Source organism: Notolepis coatsorum, assembly GCF_963971535.1.
Source record: "Notolepis coatsorum genome assembly, chromosome: 3".
In the NCBI taxonomy this organism is placed as follows: Eukaryota; Metazoa; Chordata; class Actinopteri; order Aulopiformes; family Paralepididae; genus Notolepis; species Notolepis coatsorum.
The window spans coordinates 42,307,242-42,325,055 of NC_140167.1; the positions used below are offsets into that span (position 1 = coordinate 42,307,242).

General features: G+C 46.3%; 2 protein-coding genes across 4 annotated transcripts in view; one reads left to right on the top strand and one right to left on the bottom strand.

The window, feature by feature from the left end:
* Window positions 1-11,116, top strand: part of kidins220a (kinase D-interacting substrate 220a) — a 128,180-nt gene extending 117,064 nt beyond the window's left edge. For all 3 annotated transcript variants that reach the window (XM_084310617.1, XM_084310619.1, XM_084310618.1), the window contains 5 exons: window positions 198-326; window positions 1,701-1,799; window positions 2,940-3,158; window positions 5,533-5,754; window positions 7,394-11,116. In XM_084310617.1, the coding sequence (XP_084166743.1) occupies window positions 198-326; window positions 1,701-1,799; window positions 2,940-3,158; window positions 5,533-5,754; window positions 7,394-8,269 (1,545 nt within the window). In that variant the 3' untranslated portion in view covers window positions 8,270-11,116. The remainder of the gene's footprint in view (window positions 1-197; window positions 327-1,700; window positions 1,800-2,939; window positions 3,159-5,532; window positions 5,755-7,393) is intronic.
* Window positions 10,819-12,978, bottom strand: id2a (inhibitor of DNA binding 2a). The gene is made up of 3 exons (XM_084310620.1): window positions 12,512-12,978; window positions 12,101-12,161; window positions 10,819-11,432 (listed from the first exon to the last, which is right to left on the bottom strand). Exons 1-2 carry the CDS (start codon window positions 12,863-12,865, stop codon window positions 12,105-12,107), a joined length of 411 nt encoding a protein of 136 aa, XP_084166746.1. The 5' UTR covers window positions 12,866-12,978; the 3' UTR covers window positions 10,819-11,432; window positions 12,101-12,104.
* Between the last annotated feature and the right edge of the window lie 4,836 nt (window positions 12,979-17,814).

The following is a 17,814-nucleotide window of genomic DNA, read 5'->3' on the forward strand; positions in this document are numbered from 1 at the left end:
AGAGAATGACAAATTACTCTTTAACAGCGTGTGCTAACAGTGTGACGCTTGAAGTGGTTGCGACGGTAACGTTGATCTCAGAATTAGCCTAATTGTATTTCTGTTCTAAGTGTGTGTGTGTGTGTGTGTGTGTGTGTGTGTGTGTGTGTGTGTGTGTGTGTGTGTGTGTTTGTGTGTTTGTGTGCGTGCATCCGCAGGTCTCCGGCTCAGGGGCCCCTGTGGTGGTCCTCAGTTCTCTGAACACGGATGCAGTGTGCGAGCGTGTCAGACAGATGGACGGCATCGACCCCAACATGCTGCCTCAGTACGCCGCCACCATCAAGAAGGTAAACTGTTGATAAAAATTGAGACGTTCAAAAGTCAGACGTGAGTCATCGTAAGAGGCCCACGTGTTTCCTTTACACATATCTTCCTTTTGATATTCATAAAAGATGGTCTTTATGTAAAAATAACTAGGCTCTTTCCTCAGTTCAAGGAACGTTTTGTTTACGCGGTTATGTCTTTACTTAATGCCTTCCTGTTATGGTGATGTTATGGTCTGTTGTGTTTTCTTTTGTACGTCAGTAAATTAATTCAATGAATCGGTTAAAGATGCACTAATATTTTGATGGTTTTTGTGGTTAAGTCTATATAGTCCCATTCGACATGGTCCCGTCTGGCAATACTGACCTTGTGACCAAACCACCAAATTACACGCTTGTTCTACCCGGTCCTCCTTTCAAATGATCAGCGTCTTAGTTAGTGAATCTTTTAAAACAGGGAAAGATTCACTGGGGCACACAGACAGTTTAGGCCTTTATTTCTGGCACATAAGACAAACGTTTCGATGCTGCTGCATCTGCGCGGAGGATCGAAATGGTCGTCAAATAGATTCAGGAGAACTGAATTTATTAGGCCAGAAATAAGAGCCTAAACTGTCTGTGCGCTCCAGTGAATCTTTCTCTTTCACTGCCACGTCCTGAGAGGCGCCAGACAGCCTGTTTCACTGAGGCACCAGACAGCCTGTTTCACTGAGGCACCAGGCAGCCTGTTTCACTGAGGCACCAGACAGCCTGTTTCACTGAGGCACCAGACAGCCTGTTTCACTGAGGCACCAGGCAGCCTGTTTCACTGAGGCACCAGACAGCCTGTTTCACTGAGGCACCAGACAGCCTGTTTCACTGAGGCACCAGGCAGCCTGTTTCACTGAGGCACCAGGCAGCCTGTTTCACTGAGGCACCAGGCAGCCTGTTTCACTGAGGCACCAGGCAGCCTGTTTCACTGAGGCACCAGGCAGCCTGTTTCACTGAGGCACCAGGCAGCCTGTTTCACTGAGGCACCAGGCGGCCTGTTTCACTGAGGCACCAGGCGGCCTGTTTCACTGAGGCACCAGACGGCCTGTTTCACTGAGGCACCAGACAGCCTGTTTCACTGAGGCACCAGACGGCCTGTTTCACTGAGGCACCAGGCGGCCTGTTTCACTGAGGCACCAGACGGCCTGTTTCACTGAGGCACCAGGCAGCCTGTTTCACTGAGGCACCAGGCAGCCTGTTTCACTGAGGCACCAGACAGCCTGTTTCACTGAGGCACCAGGCAGCCTGTTTCACTGAGGCACCAGACGGCCTGTTTCACTGAGGCACCAGACAGCCTGTTTCACTGTGGAATCTCCCCTGGTAGTGAATGTTTAATCAAATAACTCTCCTTCTTTGCTCCACCGCTAGGCTAACGTGAACGGCCGGGTGCTGTCCCAGTGCAACCTGGACGAGCTGAAGAAGGAGATGGAGATGAACTTCGGAGACTGGCAGCTCTTCAGGGGAATGGTGAGATCCGATTGGTCGCGTCTATTCATCAAGAATGGATTAGGATGTGCAATAGTACGAGGAGACATTTTAGTTTCCAAGACAAAGTAAACGTAATTGAAATGTCACTCAAAAGAGAAAACATCAGTCCAGCAATAAAACAGCAGCCACCCGTCTTGTTGACCCACAGTCGGACCTAACGCTGATTTATTAGAGTGGACCGCATACTTGTCTCTTATTGAAGTGAGGCGCATGCGACGCATGATTTAGTCTCATGTTTTGTATTTAGAAACAAATATCCAGCATCTTGTAATACTTCATCTTGAGCTCTGTTGAGATATTGGATTCGGGAGATTCTATAATCCGTATTACGGGAAGGCAGTCAGTCCGCCAGCCAGTCGGCTGGGCTGGGGTTGAAGCTGGGGGCGGAGGCCGGCCGGGCTGAAATCACTAACACATGTAGGCAACTCCAGTTCATCAAATCTCTGTTTGTGCTCCTAATACTGAGCAGAACCCTGGATAAAAGCAGTCTGGTTATGTTTCGCTGCAGATGAAATGGGGAGGCTCACAGGGCAGAGCAGCTGTAAACTGTGCTAGCCTTACTGTGTGTTGTGTACGGCTCCGTGGACTAACCAGTGATGTGTTGCCAGGAAGCAGCCAGCGCGGCCATCTGGTCCAAGATGGCTGCCTGATACTGGATGAAGGGAGGTTATTGTCAGGAAGGAGGACAGCTGAATAGCTGCACTTAAACCAAGAGCTCTCCTCTCAGTTCTCCCGAAAGCACATGCTGCTGTTGCTGCTGCTGTCATCATCGCTGTCTGACATACTTGATATATATATATGCCATGTGGGTGTGTTGTACCGTTGAATAAGACACGTTTACTCATTGACCTAAAACAGGGTCAAAACACTCAATTGACTCGTTGGCCTCCAGCGATGAACCGCAAACCCCGCCCTCTTTTCTTGATCATCCAATCCAGAACGGTTGCTTCCCTTGGACAATTGTAATGTTCTGTCTTGTTCAGCAACAAGCTGGATAATGTGTCCGTAGTGTACCGTCAATCCTTCCAGGTGTTCTGTTTGGGACGTTCTCACTATGCTACCTCCCATGTGACATGGTACACCTGAAAGGCTTAACCCCCCCTCCTTTGTCTCTCCCAGGTGATGGAGCAGCGCCATGCAGAGAGCCATGCCATGCTTCAGGATGAGTCCAGGGCTGCCAGTGAGCAAGGCGGCAGCGTGCTCCTCCACGGGGAGCCTGGCCGGTGCTCCGCGGCCCCACAGCAGGACACAGCCTTCAGCCTCAACCTGAGCTTTGAGGAGCTCAGCGGAGCAGGGCTGGAGGAGCCACCGAGGCACAGTGCAAACCCACCCTGGCCGGTCAGTAACACAGTGATCACAGTGCAAACCCACCCTGGCCGGTCAGTAACACAGTGATCACAGTGCAAACCCACCCTGGCCGGTCAGTAACACAGTGATTACAGTGCAAACCCACCCTGGCCGGTCAGTAACACAGTGATTACAGTGCAAACCCACCCTGGCCGGTCAGTAACACAGTGATCACAGTGCAAACCCACCCTGGCCGGTCAGTAACACAGTGATCACAGTGCAAACCCACCCTGGCCGGTCAGTAACACAGTGATTACAGTGCAAACCCACCCTGGCCGGTCAGTAACACAGTGATTACAGTGCAAACCCACCCTGGCCGGTCAGTAACACAGTGATCACAGTGCAAACCCACCCTGGCCGGTCAGTAACACAGTGATCACAGTGCAAACCCACCCTGGCCGGTCAGTAACACAGTGATTACAGTGCAAACCCACCCTGGCCGGTCAGTAACACAGTGATTACAGTGCAAACCCACCCTGGCCGGTCAGTAACACAGTGATCACAGTGCAAACCCACCCTGGCCGGTCAGTAACACAGTGATTACAGTGCAAACCCACCCTGGCCGGTCAGTAACACAGTGATTACAGTGCAAACCCACCCTGGCCGGTCAGTAACACAGTGATCACAGTGCAAACCCACCCTGGCCGGTCAGTAACACAGTGATCACAGTGCAAACCCACCCTGGCCGGTCAGTAACACAGTGATCACAGTGCAAACCCACCCTGGCCGGTCAGTAACACAGTGATCACAGTGCAAACCCACCCTGGCCGGTCAGTAACACAGTGATCACAGTGCAAACCCACCCTGGCCGGTCAGTAACACAGTGATCACAGTGCAAACCCACCCTGGCCGGTCAGTAACACAGTGATCACAGTGCGGAGGTGATACAGTGGGGAGGCCTATTCTTTACTTTCACTTAATGGCACTTCACGCTGTGTAGCTGCTGAACAGTGGCCATTTTGAAAAAAGCATCTGGTTTAATTCAGCTGGGGTCACAAAAGAGAAGCAAACGCTTATAGGCATACAACTACATGGACACACAGACGTGCATTGTGTGTATGCATGGCACACATGCACACACGCACACACGCAAGCACGCATGCACGCAAGAGAGATAAGCAATAGAATTGTATTTGAGGATATACAATAGATGTATTTGTGTGAAAGCGTCAAACGCGCAAACACAGGAGGACATCTCCCCAGGACATCTAAACCCTCAAACTGTCACATGATCACACGCCATCTGCTATAAGCGCCCATATAGCCTGTGTTGGTGACCTCAGCGGTTTGACATTAGCATGTGGTTTTGGTGCGAGCAGAGAGAGGCTGCTCTTGAGCCTGGCTGTCTTAAAAAACACACACACACACACACACACACACACACACACACACACACACACACACACACATACACACACACACACACACACATACACACACACACCACACCACACCACGCCACGCCACGCCACACCACACCACACCAAAGGTGTTAAGGGGCCTCTGTATTTTTGCCCTCATTGCTCTCAACTGGCAAAAACCCTCAAACACATACTCACAAATCTACAGCTGTAACAGGCTTACTATTGCTCTGTACAGTCTCATTATCTATTTGGAATGCAAATGATATTACATTGAAAACACCAATTGATGCCATTATAATCAATACTCCAATAGACACTACTCGATTGATATAAGTATAATAATGAATCATAAATTCATAACATATCTTTATACCGTAATTCCTCTAATAGTAACCGGGTCTCAAATACAAGCCGGGTCTCTATTAATGGCCGGGTGCGCTCTTGAGCTAAGCAATTATAAGCCGGCCTCCTAATACAAGCCGGGTTACTAATATACTGAGCTGCATACTGAGCTAGTTACTTGATTTCACTTTGAAAACGTTGAAATGACCAGTGACCACCTGTAATTGCACTGTTTACTATTTCATACAGTACTTGGTTTCAATAAATGAACCCAGTACATTTTACTGGGTTCAAACTGACACAAAATGTTGATTTATTCATTATGATCCGTTTGAAAATTTGAAATATAGGCCTCCCTCTTATACAGGCCTCCTCCTAATACAAGCCTGGTACACGCTACAGTTGAAACAAATACAAGCCGGGGTTACTATTAGAGGAATTACGGTATATACAATATGTCATCAATAAGTATTATAATTAATATAAAGCACAATGCATTATTGATAGCATTTCAATGCTGGAATTCTGTTGCTAGGGAACAGTGTATTTATTGCATTTGCAAACATTGCAACAGGTAATGAATTTGGGTCGGTTTAGAGTGTCGATACTGTCCGTAATCCGTCCACATACCAATACAAACCTCCCCACCGCCCCATCAGGTGGCGAGCCACCGCACCTCGAGCATGTCGAGCCTCAACTCCCAGGAATCCTCCAACGACATCTGCAAGCTGACCGACAAGCAGCAGGCCGAGTACCGCGATGCCTACCGGGAGTACATCGGTCAGATGACCCAGCTGGACATGTCCGGCAGTGGAGGAGAGAGGCCCGTCCAGCCCCACCCCGGACAGTTCCTCCAGGCTGCCAGCACCGATGACAAAGGGGTGGGTGGACGGTCGGGGTTACCTGCTTCCAAGTTATCATGCTGCATTACTGAAGTATCCGGAGGCACAGAACTGATGTAGTAACTTACTAATGTTAACAACTAACAACAAAAATACTTCCAGATGTGGTAACACTGATGATAGAATTCAGGTCTGGTTTTTAATGGTATGGCTTTGAGTTTCCCAGAAGAATGGCACAATGTTCTAAGATTAGTGAGGTTATTGATATGATAAACTTTAAAAGTAAGGTCATGATTAATCTGGCGTGTAGCTAACTGTACTGCACTGTAGCTAATAGGGTTGCACGATACACCGATACTAGAAATGTATTGCGATACACAGCCGTTAACAACGGTCCAAGATACGATTTTAATATCAATACTTTTAGAATAATAGCCTGATGCCATCTTTTCTATGGGTTGAGTAGATGCGTGATCGGAGCTGTGTGAGTGTGTGAGTGAGAGAGAGAGCGCACATGCTTTGCGTAGTTGGCGTGTCGGGTGAACACACACCAAGGCATTTTCCACATTGTCTGTTCATGATTCTGTCTAAAGCCAGGAATCGAGCGTTGCCAGTGTTTCACGTGCTTTTGTGACAAACATTGTGTGTGAAATGGAATCTGAAAAATGATTTAGGAGCACAACCATTATAGTAACGATTATATCAAGCTGATAGTCTGATGACCTAAACTAACATTAGCTGCTAATGTCAACCAAGCTGGTCCCAAAACAGTTAATCCTCGAGCCGCTCAGCGGAGTCTGGGCGAAGATAGGGTTTGTTTTCAAACTGTGAGGAATGGGAATAGCTGAGCCAAAACTCTCTCTCTCTCTCTCTCTCTCTCTCACTCTCACTCTCACTCTCACTCTCACTCTCACTCTCACTCTCACTCTCACTCTCACTCTCACTCTCACTCTCTCTCTCTCTCTCTCTCTCTCTGTGTCTCTCTGTATGTTCAATGATTTTAAGTAGCCAAACGTTTCACTATAAAAACTAATTGGATAGTTGATGATGATAAATATTTCACGCACGTGCATGAGTTTTGTTTGTGTATAGACTTGATATAGACTACTCTACATGGACTAGGCTAATTAGCTTTAACAATACTGATTTCTGAGCCTATTTTATTCAAAAGGAAGATATTGATTTATTATGTATATATATATATTTTTAAATAATCGTATCTCCTGTGCAAGAGAACAGCGTGGAGTGGAGAGATAACACATAATACACACAACTGTATATAGCTTAGAAGCTTTAACAGAATAGTTTTGTTATTTAAGATTTAACAGCACCAAAATATTGTATAAAGAATGTTCCATGTTCTGTCATCTAATTATATTCCAGATGTTTTACGTTTTTGCCGCGGTATAATTTTTAGAACCGGCATCGTGATACTTGGTATCACGATACTTGGCTGGTATCTGTATCAAAGTCCAAATGTTGGTATCGTGACAAACACTAGTAGCTAAAGTCTTATATTAAGGGGATGATGTATCACAACGCATCTGCTTAATTACTTACTGACTGTATAGTCTTTATCTTTATTGGCACATACAGTAGTGACAGGATGCCTCCAGCTCTGAGACCTGTACTACTTTATTCACTGATCTATCCACTGAACCCTGCTCTCATTTCCCAGGCCAAGGATGGAAGTGACCAGGACAGCCGCAAGCCCTTCACCAAGAGAGGCTCCAAGCCCAGCGACGCCCCGGAATTCCCCCCAGGGGCCGATGCCCAGGCCCTGGATCCCATCAGCGAAGAGGATGAGAAGCTGGACCACAGCATCTCCTCCAAGACCCCGCGCTCCAGGGTGAAGGGGGCCAGGCCGTGCTACCACAAGGAGCCCAGTGACGAGGACTCTGGCCCGGAGGAGGCTGACAACACCACCCCCCTCCTCCACAGGGAGAGAGCCTCCCCGCCCGGCGGGCCACTGGCCAAGCCCGGCTTCCTCGCCCAACTCCTCCTGGATAAGAAGGACTCGTCCGACTCTGGGATGCGTTCGGGCGACAGCTCCTCAGACCGGTCGCTGGAGGAGGCCGAAGGAGAAGGCGATGGGAGAGAAGAAGACGAAGAAGAAGCGAAGCCCAGCGTGTTGGAGCTGGAGCTGGAGGGCCTGGTGAAGAAGAGGGAGCTCCTCCCCAGCAGCCTGAGTGGCCTGCAGGACGCTGCCGTGGCCCGCATGTCCATCTGCTCCGAGGCTCCGTCCGAGGCCAGCCTGATGGCCAGCAGCCCGGACGAAGGATGGCCTTGCAGTGGGGTCGGTAACCTCAACCGTACGCCCAGCGACACCACCCTCAACAACAACAACGCCTCCACCAACACCAACACCAACAACAGCCAGCAGCAGGCCGTCAGGGATGACCCAGAGTCCACCTCCTCCATCCCATCGTCTATCATCATCACCCCAGGCTCTGCTAGCACCGACGCCAACACCACCACCACGGCCGCCACCATCCACCAGAACCAGAACCTGAGGACCATCTCACTGGGGGATGAGCGAGAGAGCGTCCTTTGAGAGAGACGTCAGAGAGGCGTCACAGGTCATCACTCCCTGTAAGAGAAACCTTGTTCAACTGGTTGAAGTTTAGAGTCTCTAGTAAGAGACTCTGTTGTTGTTGTTGTTGTTGGTGTTGTGTTGTTGTTGTTAATAATGATGTGATTTCTTACCAAAAACCAGGTCATCCAAAAAAGCTGTTTTAAAAAGGTGTAGAGTAAGATTGTTGTGTTACTGGTATGAAGAAAATGTAGGACACATTGCTGTGAAATAAGGGGAATTACCCTTTATTGCCAAATCATACAATAAGCTTTAATTACTTGGGTAGTGATAACACAGCCATGCCTATACATATTACAACATACATCTCAGGATACATGTCATTAATACATTTGATATCAAATTTGTATTATTATACAAAGAATTTGACAAGAAGTCAAATTGACCCTTCTCAAACCCGACAGTTGTGATTGGAGGGTTGAGAAAAGAGGGCAGGGTTTGAGATCAAATTGGGAGTGCGCTTAACGCAGGTCCGTTTCTACCACCGTATACATAATGGCCTGCCATCCCGGATCAGTGCAGTGGCAGATTGTGAAGTGACATGTTCACGTGTGAATGTTGTGTTTGGGGGTGCGGTGACGATGGTGGTATTTTATCGATGTAATGTTGTGTGTTTACATTGTATGTTAAGTGAATGAAAAGAGATGGCTGAAAGCATCGTGTACTGAAAAGATAATTAAAAATACAAGATTTGTCATGTAAAAGAAGGTTTGTCCTTAAAAACCTACTGATTGTGCTGTGCTGTATTTGACAGTTGAAGAGTTGAAGTAATGTGAAGTGTGGTGATTTGTAGCGTTAATGTATTTCTGTGATGAGCGATGTTACTGCATGCACAATAGGCTACTGTAGTCTACTTTCTCCAAAGTGTGTTGTTATATTGTGTTTTCTGAATCAATAAAACATTTTGGCTATTTGGACTCTTTCAATCCTGGTCTCCTCCTTCCTCTCCTCTCACTTATAGACAGTTTCAACGTGACAATGACATTGTAAAAGGACCCAGGTTTATTTCCTGGTCCGATGTTTGCTAATGCAATAACTGACAGGAAATACATTTTGGGTCCAAACTGTTTCCTAGCAACAGAATTCCAGTCAAACTCTATCAATTTCCCCACCCCAGCAAGGATATTATTTCATTAAAAGAAAATGACATTATTTATACAGCAGTGTTTTCTTTGGTGCCTTATAGTTTAAAGTGAATGAAAAGCACATTTCTTGATAAATCGAATACATAATTTTTTATTCAGAGCTCATTTTGCTAAACGTTAAATATATTTTATAATTGGTGAATTTTATTTGTAAGTTTACAGTTTTCTTTTATGCTTGAAAACAAAACGCTTTGAGAAAAACAAACAGTGGTGTGGTGTCTTTCCTCCGGACCGTTGACTTCCACCAGTAGGTGGCGCACACTCCATATAAACCTGCTGTAGGCGACACACCGACATGGCCGTGTGGCTGCCGTTGTCAACTATACGATGGTAGGGACTTTTAACTTGGGAAGTGGAGAGGGTTGAGTCGACAGATGTGTTCATTTGCCAAACACCACGGTACGCTCGACTGACCCAATACCCCACATTATCTGGAACGGACCTGACAGTACCAGGGCAATTGGCTCCAAAGCCATCCTTGTTGCCTAAATTATTGTTTTCCTATATAGGTCTAATAGTGCGCACAACTGAATTAGGCCTGAAGAAGCTTTCACAAGAAGGGTTATAGATATGTGGCTGTTCTCAGTGAAGCAATTGATACGTAAGATCTTAGCCAGTCAGAATGTGGCCTGCTGCTTAAAAACCAATGGCTCAGGCTGTCACAGTAAACCGTTTAATCCTATTTACATAGCTTGGAAGAGAAAGTAAGAGTGTAGTGTCCCCGGCTATGGTATCAGAACATACCCAGGTATAGGTACCACTGGAGTAGGCAGTCTAGCACGTCTGGGGCCAAGAGTTATTCTAAATGGACCCTTTTATTTTATTAGGCCTATACAATAATCCCCATTTGATACTAGCCTATAATGTTGTTACACGCATTATGTTTAGGTTTAAATGCATACAATGTGCATGTGTGTGTCAGAACAGCCACGTTCGCTGCAGTTTAGATCGGCTGATATGCGTGCAGTGTTTTGGTAATAATGTGCAGGTGACCTCTGTCATCAGAAGTCGGTCAGTGGAGATAACTGGTGCGAGTTGCGGAAATCACGCACAGGATTGACAGACAGCGTTGAAAACCTTGCTTCACTGAAGAACCATCGCAGACATCCATGATATTAAAAAAGTCTAAGCTTATATTATATTCACGGCTCTTTGCATCATATTCCCCAAATCCCCACTATGCCCTAAAGTAACTAACGTTCTATAACAAAAAAATTACACACGGTTCACTGTTTACGCAGGGGTTCGACAAACACAGGACCCTAGTGATGATAGAACCATGTTGATATATTAATTACCGTTCCCCTTCATTCAAATAGTTACATTTTTCAAGCAGTTCTGTCGGCTTTCAAAGACACATGTTCAAATAATGCATTGGATTTATTTTTTGTATAAAAAAGGTACAATTTACATTACTTTTATAAAAAGTTTCAGCATAATTAAGTACAGCATTACACTTTTGCAGAAATGTGAAATTCCTGCAACTATACAAGATAAAACTCCGATAAGAGTTCACAAGGTTTCATTCTTTCATTTCACTTGTTTTTTTGTGTTGCTTTTTCTGTTTTTTCTTTTTACACCGTCCAGTCCTTCATGTGCCAACAATTCTGACAAGACAAGACTAAACTTTATACAGTAACTAACCAAGCCTTCTATTCACGTTCCACCTCCGCAAAAAAGCGAAGACTTCAACAAAGGGGGTATAACAGGGCAAATCCTTGTGACAATAATCTCTTGTTTTTCTCCCACTGTCGGGAATATAACGAGCCTTCCATTTTCCAGAAAGGGCCAAAAGTAAAAAGTCTAAAGTTAAATAATGAGTGTCCGAACAGGAAAAAAAAAAACACAGCACATAGATTGTCCTTTTATGAGCAAAGTCTCTTGATTCAATTTCAGGAGAAAATCCAGGCCCGAGGACAAGAGGTGAGGGGGAAAGTCCTGCTCCCAGGTCCTGTGTATTTTGTGTCTTGACCAAACACCTGCAAAAGATTGAGAAAGAGAGGCGTGTGTTTAGAAAATGCAAACAGGGCAGAGATCCGGACAGACTGGCGCCACGGAGGAAGCCGCAGTTGTACCATTTAACCAAACACTCCGATACTGAGCAAACCCTGCGCTCCAGATGTACACTATACACAAAGCGCACTTTCTCACAACTCCAGCCTACAATCTGGGGAGGAATCAGCGTAATTGCTCTTCAGCTGGCGCCTATACCCTCTTCTTACACCAATTATGTGCAGACATCGGAGTTGTAGTAGAATCCAAACAACCATTATTTTCTGTTACGTTTACAGATGCTCTTCATTATAATAACACAAGAGGGTATAGCGGGAGCCCCGAGACGCCCCTTAATAATACATAACCTCGTCAGCTTGCGAGAGGAGCAGCAACACATATATTCCATTTGCCATTTGCAATGCATTCCATGCAAACATATTGGGCCATTATAGCAACGTGAAAGGACAACACGTCCAGCGCGGTGAACAAATGGATGGTAATTCTATTCCACTCTGCTCCCGGCAGACAGACCGGGAGGCAGGCTGAGACAGACCGGGAGGCAGGCTGAGACAGACCGGGAGGCAGGCTGAGACAGACCGGGAGGCAGGCTGAGCAGCACGCAGAGCAGCCAGGAGGACAGCAGCCTACTTACCGCTTTAACGATGCAGAGTCCGGCTGTCATCTGTCATCAGCTCCGATGGCAACTCCGGGGTCTGAAAAACAAACAAAACGTCATTTTTGGGGAGACTAAAATATGCATCATCCAAATCAAATGCTTAGCATTGGAATATTATTAATACCACTCGAATGCATTGTCCGTTGTATGTGGACAAAAATAATGTTCAAAACAATTCCTATTTTCCTTTCTCAACGATTTGTTATCACACCAGACCATAATTGCATAGATATATGTTACTAAGACGCACGGAAATGCGTGCGCGGCGCGGCCAAGAAGAAGAACCACAAACGTTTCCTATAACAACATCGTTCAATTCAAACACGTTGTTAGAAACTATAACCACGGTGTTCATTACACATGCGTTATTATAATAATAATAATTACCTGTAACGACAAGATGCTGATGTCGGTGTTCAGGGTGGTCAGGGGGGTCCTCGGGGGCGCCTGGCCCCCCGGCCGCGGGTGATGCAGGCTTGTTATTGCGACATTGGAGTCCAGCGCGATCTGCAGGTCCAGAATGTAGTCGATGACATGCTGCAGGATTTCCATCTTGCTAACGTTCTTGTTCTGCGGGATGCTGGGCACCAGCTCCTTCAGCTTGGAGTAGCAGTCGTTCATGTTGTACAGCAGGCTGAGCGGGTCGTCCACGGGCGTCTTGCTCCGAGAGATCCCCAGAGAGTGCTCTGACAGAGACGCGCTGTTCTTCCGGAAAGACCTGACGGGGCTTATTGCTTTCATGTTGTCAAGTGTTAAATAGTTGAGAGGTTTGTTGTGTCAATGTTTAGCTTCTTCTTTTCTCTTTTTTTCCCCCTATAGCAGACGGATCGTTGAGCGACCAGACTGGATTACGGAGCTGTCAGTGCCCTTTATATAGCGACCAGGCTGGGGATGCGACGCAGGGGTTTCCTTTGCGCTGATTGGACGAGCCCACTGTGACAATCATCACAGTGTTGCTTCACCATTGGCTTATTTCGCTTTCCACCCTGAAGGCCCGCCCTTATCTTCCGCGTTACCAGTAGCAACGCGTGTCGGAGGCGGCACCGGCGGCGCGCCTCAGCTCCGGTGGGCAATTTGGAAAATTGAGCCCTTACCTGTTTCTGATCAACAAAATTAATGATTCGTAATTCGCACCAGACCAGGCAAACCTGTGTGCGTGTCCGCTGTAGGTAAAGAAAGCAATGCTTAAGTGGAACACGAAGGATACGTTTCCTCCCTCAGAAAATGCCATATAAAACAAGTATATAAAAAAAATATATATATACAATTATAGCCTATTCTTTTTAAGCACACCAACTGACGCTGTTGCGCACCAACTCCGATATCTACCATCTTTATTTAGGCAAATACTTAAAGTTAATTATATCACGTTTTAATTCAGGCCAAACTATGCATTCCTTCCTACATTCCTTTACTGTCAACATGCCACCGTGACCCAACTGTTTTGTAATTAAATGTGATCTATTTGGAAAATTGCAATATAGGGATGCACAATTTAAAAGTTGCCCGAATATATGCTATTATTTATTTGTCAAGTTCTTATGCTTATGAGACATTTCTATGACACAACATTCCATAACATCGAAGTTTATTGTCTGGTGCCTCATGGCCTTATGGAGTAGCTGGTTGTGTAATGGGAATTATAATTGACACTAATTTGTAATTTGAGCCCTGACTGAAATGATTGTGCATACAGGGATATGAGTTTGGAAGTGGACACAATACGCTGCATGGGTTGATCTGTTGGGTAAAGACTATAGGGTGGCTGTGAGTGATTGCGCGCACATCATACAAGAGAAGCACCGGAGACCAGCTGCAACCGTGCGAGGGTAAAACCGTGCACCTGAATGATGACAGCTGATTTGGAAATGTCATAATTCATTTAATCAAAGTATTGCTTGGGGTGGGAGGAAGGGTGGCTTTCACATGATCTGACCGAGTCGAGGAGTGATTAAATACTATTGACACTTTAATGTTGTAGAAATGAACCATTTGTTTGTATAAAATGACACGCTCCATTCTTCAGCTGCGCGCTGCGCGCACCGGGGCTCCTCGGCGTGCAGGGCTTGATGCCGCTGCACCAACTGATTGCCCCGGCTGGCACGAGCTAATTGCCCCGGGGCGGTGGTGGGCTATATTGTGGTGCTGTGCTCGTTTTGCTTTGTGGATTACATTTCATCACGAAATCAATGCATTTTTAAAGAGGCGCCGAAAAGGTCACTGACAAATGGCCTCGAGGCATAACCTACATTAAGCTTCCCGAGAAGCACGAAGACCTATTCTACTACAAAAATAATGGAAGAGATTAAATATTTCAATATTTTACAGAATTAAACTATAGGCTGAAGGAAACAAAAAAAAGTTATATATAGTATAATTAAGTAGAGCCTAATCATTTGTAATGGAGGAAAGAAAAGCAATGTGGGACACTGCTTGCAGCCCTGAGAGGCATAAACTGGTAGAGATGAAAAACGACTCACTCACTTATATTATAACTTATAAGTTATATAGGCATTGGCAGCAGCCATTTCTGTACCCCTGTATACCGACTCATATAGCTAAGAAATAATGAACAATAATGATCAAATAAATTACAACTAAACTGAAATACCCTCTGACTGTATAGGCAATCCTCTACTTCTATTCTCATTGATCTCGCGTGTGTGTGTTAAACTGCATGACAAATAAAGACTTCTAGTCTAACAATTATTGTATGCGGCACCCATACTCTGCGCCAAACTATTAAGCGGCCAGACAAGTTCTATACGCTATTTGAGGATCTCTTTATGCATCTCTAATACGATCTGGAATTCCTGCAGTCGTGTCCACATCTGGTGCAATAGGATTTTTCCATTTTCTCTCCTCGTCCTTTTTCTCTCACAGCTGTGTACATTTCGCATGTCACCCTGACGGATGCTTGACAGGTGATGAATTGGCACCGGAGCGCGCCGGTACAGAATAGAGAGCAAAGCAGAGGCAGCTCTCTCTCTCTCTCGCGCGCTCTCTCCCTCTCTCTCTCTCTCGCGCTCTCTCTCTCTCGACCGAGCAGACTCTCTGGCGCCAGCCACGTGACGTCACCCCATTCACAGCAGCCCTGGAGCCAGTCCTCGCGGCGCCGCTGAGGCGGCTGCCATGGCGACGAGGGCTGTCAGTCAGCGAGAGGTCTCAGCTGATCAATGGGGCCGAACGCGAGGAGATCGGAATGCGATCCGTCACCTCGGTTCCTCCGGCGGCGCTCCGGGGCCCGCACACCTGCATCGATTAGCATGTCTTCAGTTACATCGGTGTTGGAACAAGATCGCTCTTTTTCTTTGCAGATGTTAAAGAATAGACACGAAAGGCTATGGTTTCTGGCAGCATTATAGTAGAGTTCCACAAAATATGTGTGTGAGAGAGAGAGAGAGAGAGCGAGATAAGGAAGAACACATCTGCCCATCATCACGCCGTGTTAATTAAGCCTATAGAACAGTTTAGATACAAATAAAAAAGTTTAGGCTACAACTAGGCGACCCCCCCCCCCCTCCCAAAGAGCATATGCGAGGAAAGTACTAAGTAGGCTATAAGTAATTTTGAAGCTTCTATGTTTGACACCCGCTCAAAGACATTCCTCAAGCTCACCGAACAAATAAAAGTTCCCCTCTCTCCTTCCCGGTCACCAACCTATTAGTTTGGGTTCAGGAGATACGGTTTGGAAAACAAAGCGGAGCTGCCAACCAGCTGAAGTGAAGTGAAGCCCCGCCGCCGCGGCGTCGCACTGTCTGCGCTGCTTCAACTGTTGATCCAGCGCCCTGCAGCTGCACCGGAGCTCCGCGCGTCGAGACCGACACAGTCAGAGCATTCTGTGAACGTTAAATGAACTCAGCGTTGCTTATTAAATGATCAAATGAAAAGTTATAACTGTTCAAAATAAATTTGCTTCCTGAAATGAACAGTTCCGAGACGTAAAAGCTAATAGTCTGCCAATAGTCTGACTTCTTTTCATGAAATCAAAGTGAAATGCAACATTTTCAGCCTTCAATGAATAGGTTTTACAATAGGTTATTTTTAACAATAGGTAATTTTGCTTTGCATTTTGCCTGCAGTGGCTTTGACAAGTTTTCCTTCACTGCATTTAAATGTACGCCGTCTGTTTAAAATGAGCCCATCTCCGTTGCCTATACGCCGACCGCACTGGTCCTAATGAGGTCTGGAGACATTTGATTCCCCCTGTCTTACAAAGAAACGCGCGTCCGTTCGAAGCAGCAGCAGCAGCACCGACCCGGTTCGCAGCGAATAAACGTGGAGTCTCCATCCGTCCCAGAGGCTGCGCGCCGCGGCGCAGTAGTGCGCCTTTTGTCGTGATGGAGCCGCCACGCGCCTGTCGCGTGCAGCAGTGTACACATAAACCAGCGGAGCTGCACTCTTGTATCAACATCGATCCTGCGGGGCGTGGTTTGCATGTTTAGTTATTATTGTCCGACCCCAAAGACAGACAGGGGTGTGACCCCGAGCCGGAGTGAGCCTGCATTATATATAGCGAGTTCACTCTCATGATGAGATTATTATCACGATGTAGAATCGGGAACTGAGTACAGAGCTCTGCCAGTTGCTTGGTTATCATCATAGAAACGAGTTCATCTAAAAACGGTGAGCGTTTAATAATGAACACCGTCATAACAACAGTAGCTACTAGACACTGCTGCCATGCCATTTTAAAATACAGGCTTGATATGAGTGAATCAGTTTGGATTTTATTTCTTTTTTAATGATTGATTTTATAGAAATAAATACCCCCCCCCCCCCCCCCCCTCTCTCTCTCTCTCTCTCCTCCCCCCCCCCCTCCCTGCTGTCCAGATGGGTCTGCTCTCTTGAGCAACGGCTATTGAGGCCTGGCTCCATTGTAATGTGAGAGGCTGCAGTGGGCACACAGGCAGCCAGGGAGCACTGAGAGATGGATGGCTGAGATGAGGTGGCCAGATTGGATGGGGGGACTAAAGGCACATCATGGCTGCCTGAGAGCCTTCCAGGCTGGTACATAGTGGAGTGGTCTCTCTCAGCCCCCCCCTGGAGGCGCCCACAATGCTCCCCCATATACCACACAGCTGGCCAGGGGCTCTGGAAGACAAAGCAGGAGGTAGGTATGGCGGTGAAACACAGTCTCATCAGAAAATGTAAATAAAGTACTAATCGACCACAGGGAAAAAGGTGCATAATGTACGTTTTGTTATAGCCATAAGTAATATATTTACGTCTTGTATGTAATATAATATTTTTTTTTACGTTTTGTATTGGCAAGAGTCCAAAACATACACCACGACCAGGATCAGTCGAACCAAGAATAATTGTGGTCGTGCAAAAGTGCTATCGCCACTAGACTAAACCACCCAGACACCCTGATACAAACCTAGCAATACCTATGGTTCGTTTTAACAATTAAAGGTTATGGTTAATATATAAAGTTAGGGTTAGAGTATTGTTCGATGGTTCGATGGTTATGGTTAGTTTAAGGTAACAGTGTGGTTAGGGTTAGGGTTATGGTTAGTTTAAACAGTGTGGCTAAGGTTAGGGTTTGGGCGAGGCTATTGGAAAAGTGTGTCTCGACTCTCGGTAGTCTTAAGGTAAAGGCACTTGCCTCCTATGTGAGCGCCCTAGTAGGGGAACCTCGAAAGTGTTCTGAAAACATTAAAAGTAAAACAATTTTGAATATGTAA

Bases quoted from the DNA above. Each gene is read 5' to 3' on its own strand.
- id2a (XM_084310620.1), bottom strand. From the start codon at position 12,865: ATGAAAGCAATAAGCCCCGTCAGGTCTTTCCGGAAGAACAGCGCGTCT. The intron at 12,162-12,511 runs GTAATTATTATT...TTTGTTTTTCAG, and splicing joins TCAGCATCTTGTCGTTACAG to ACCCCGGAGTTGCCATCGGA.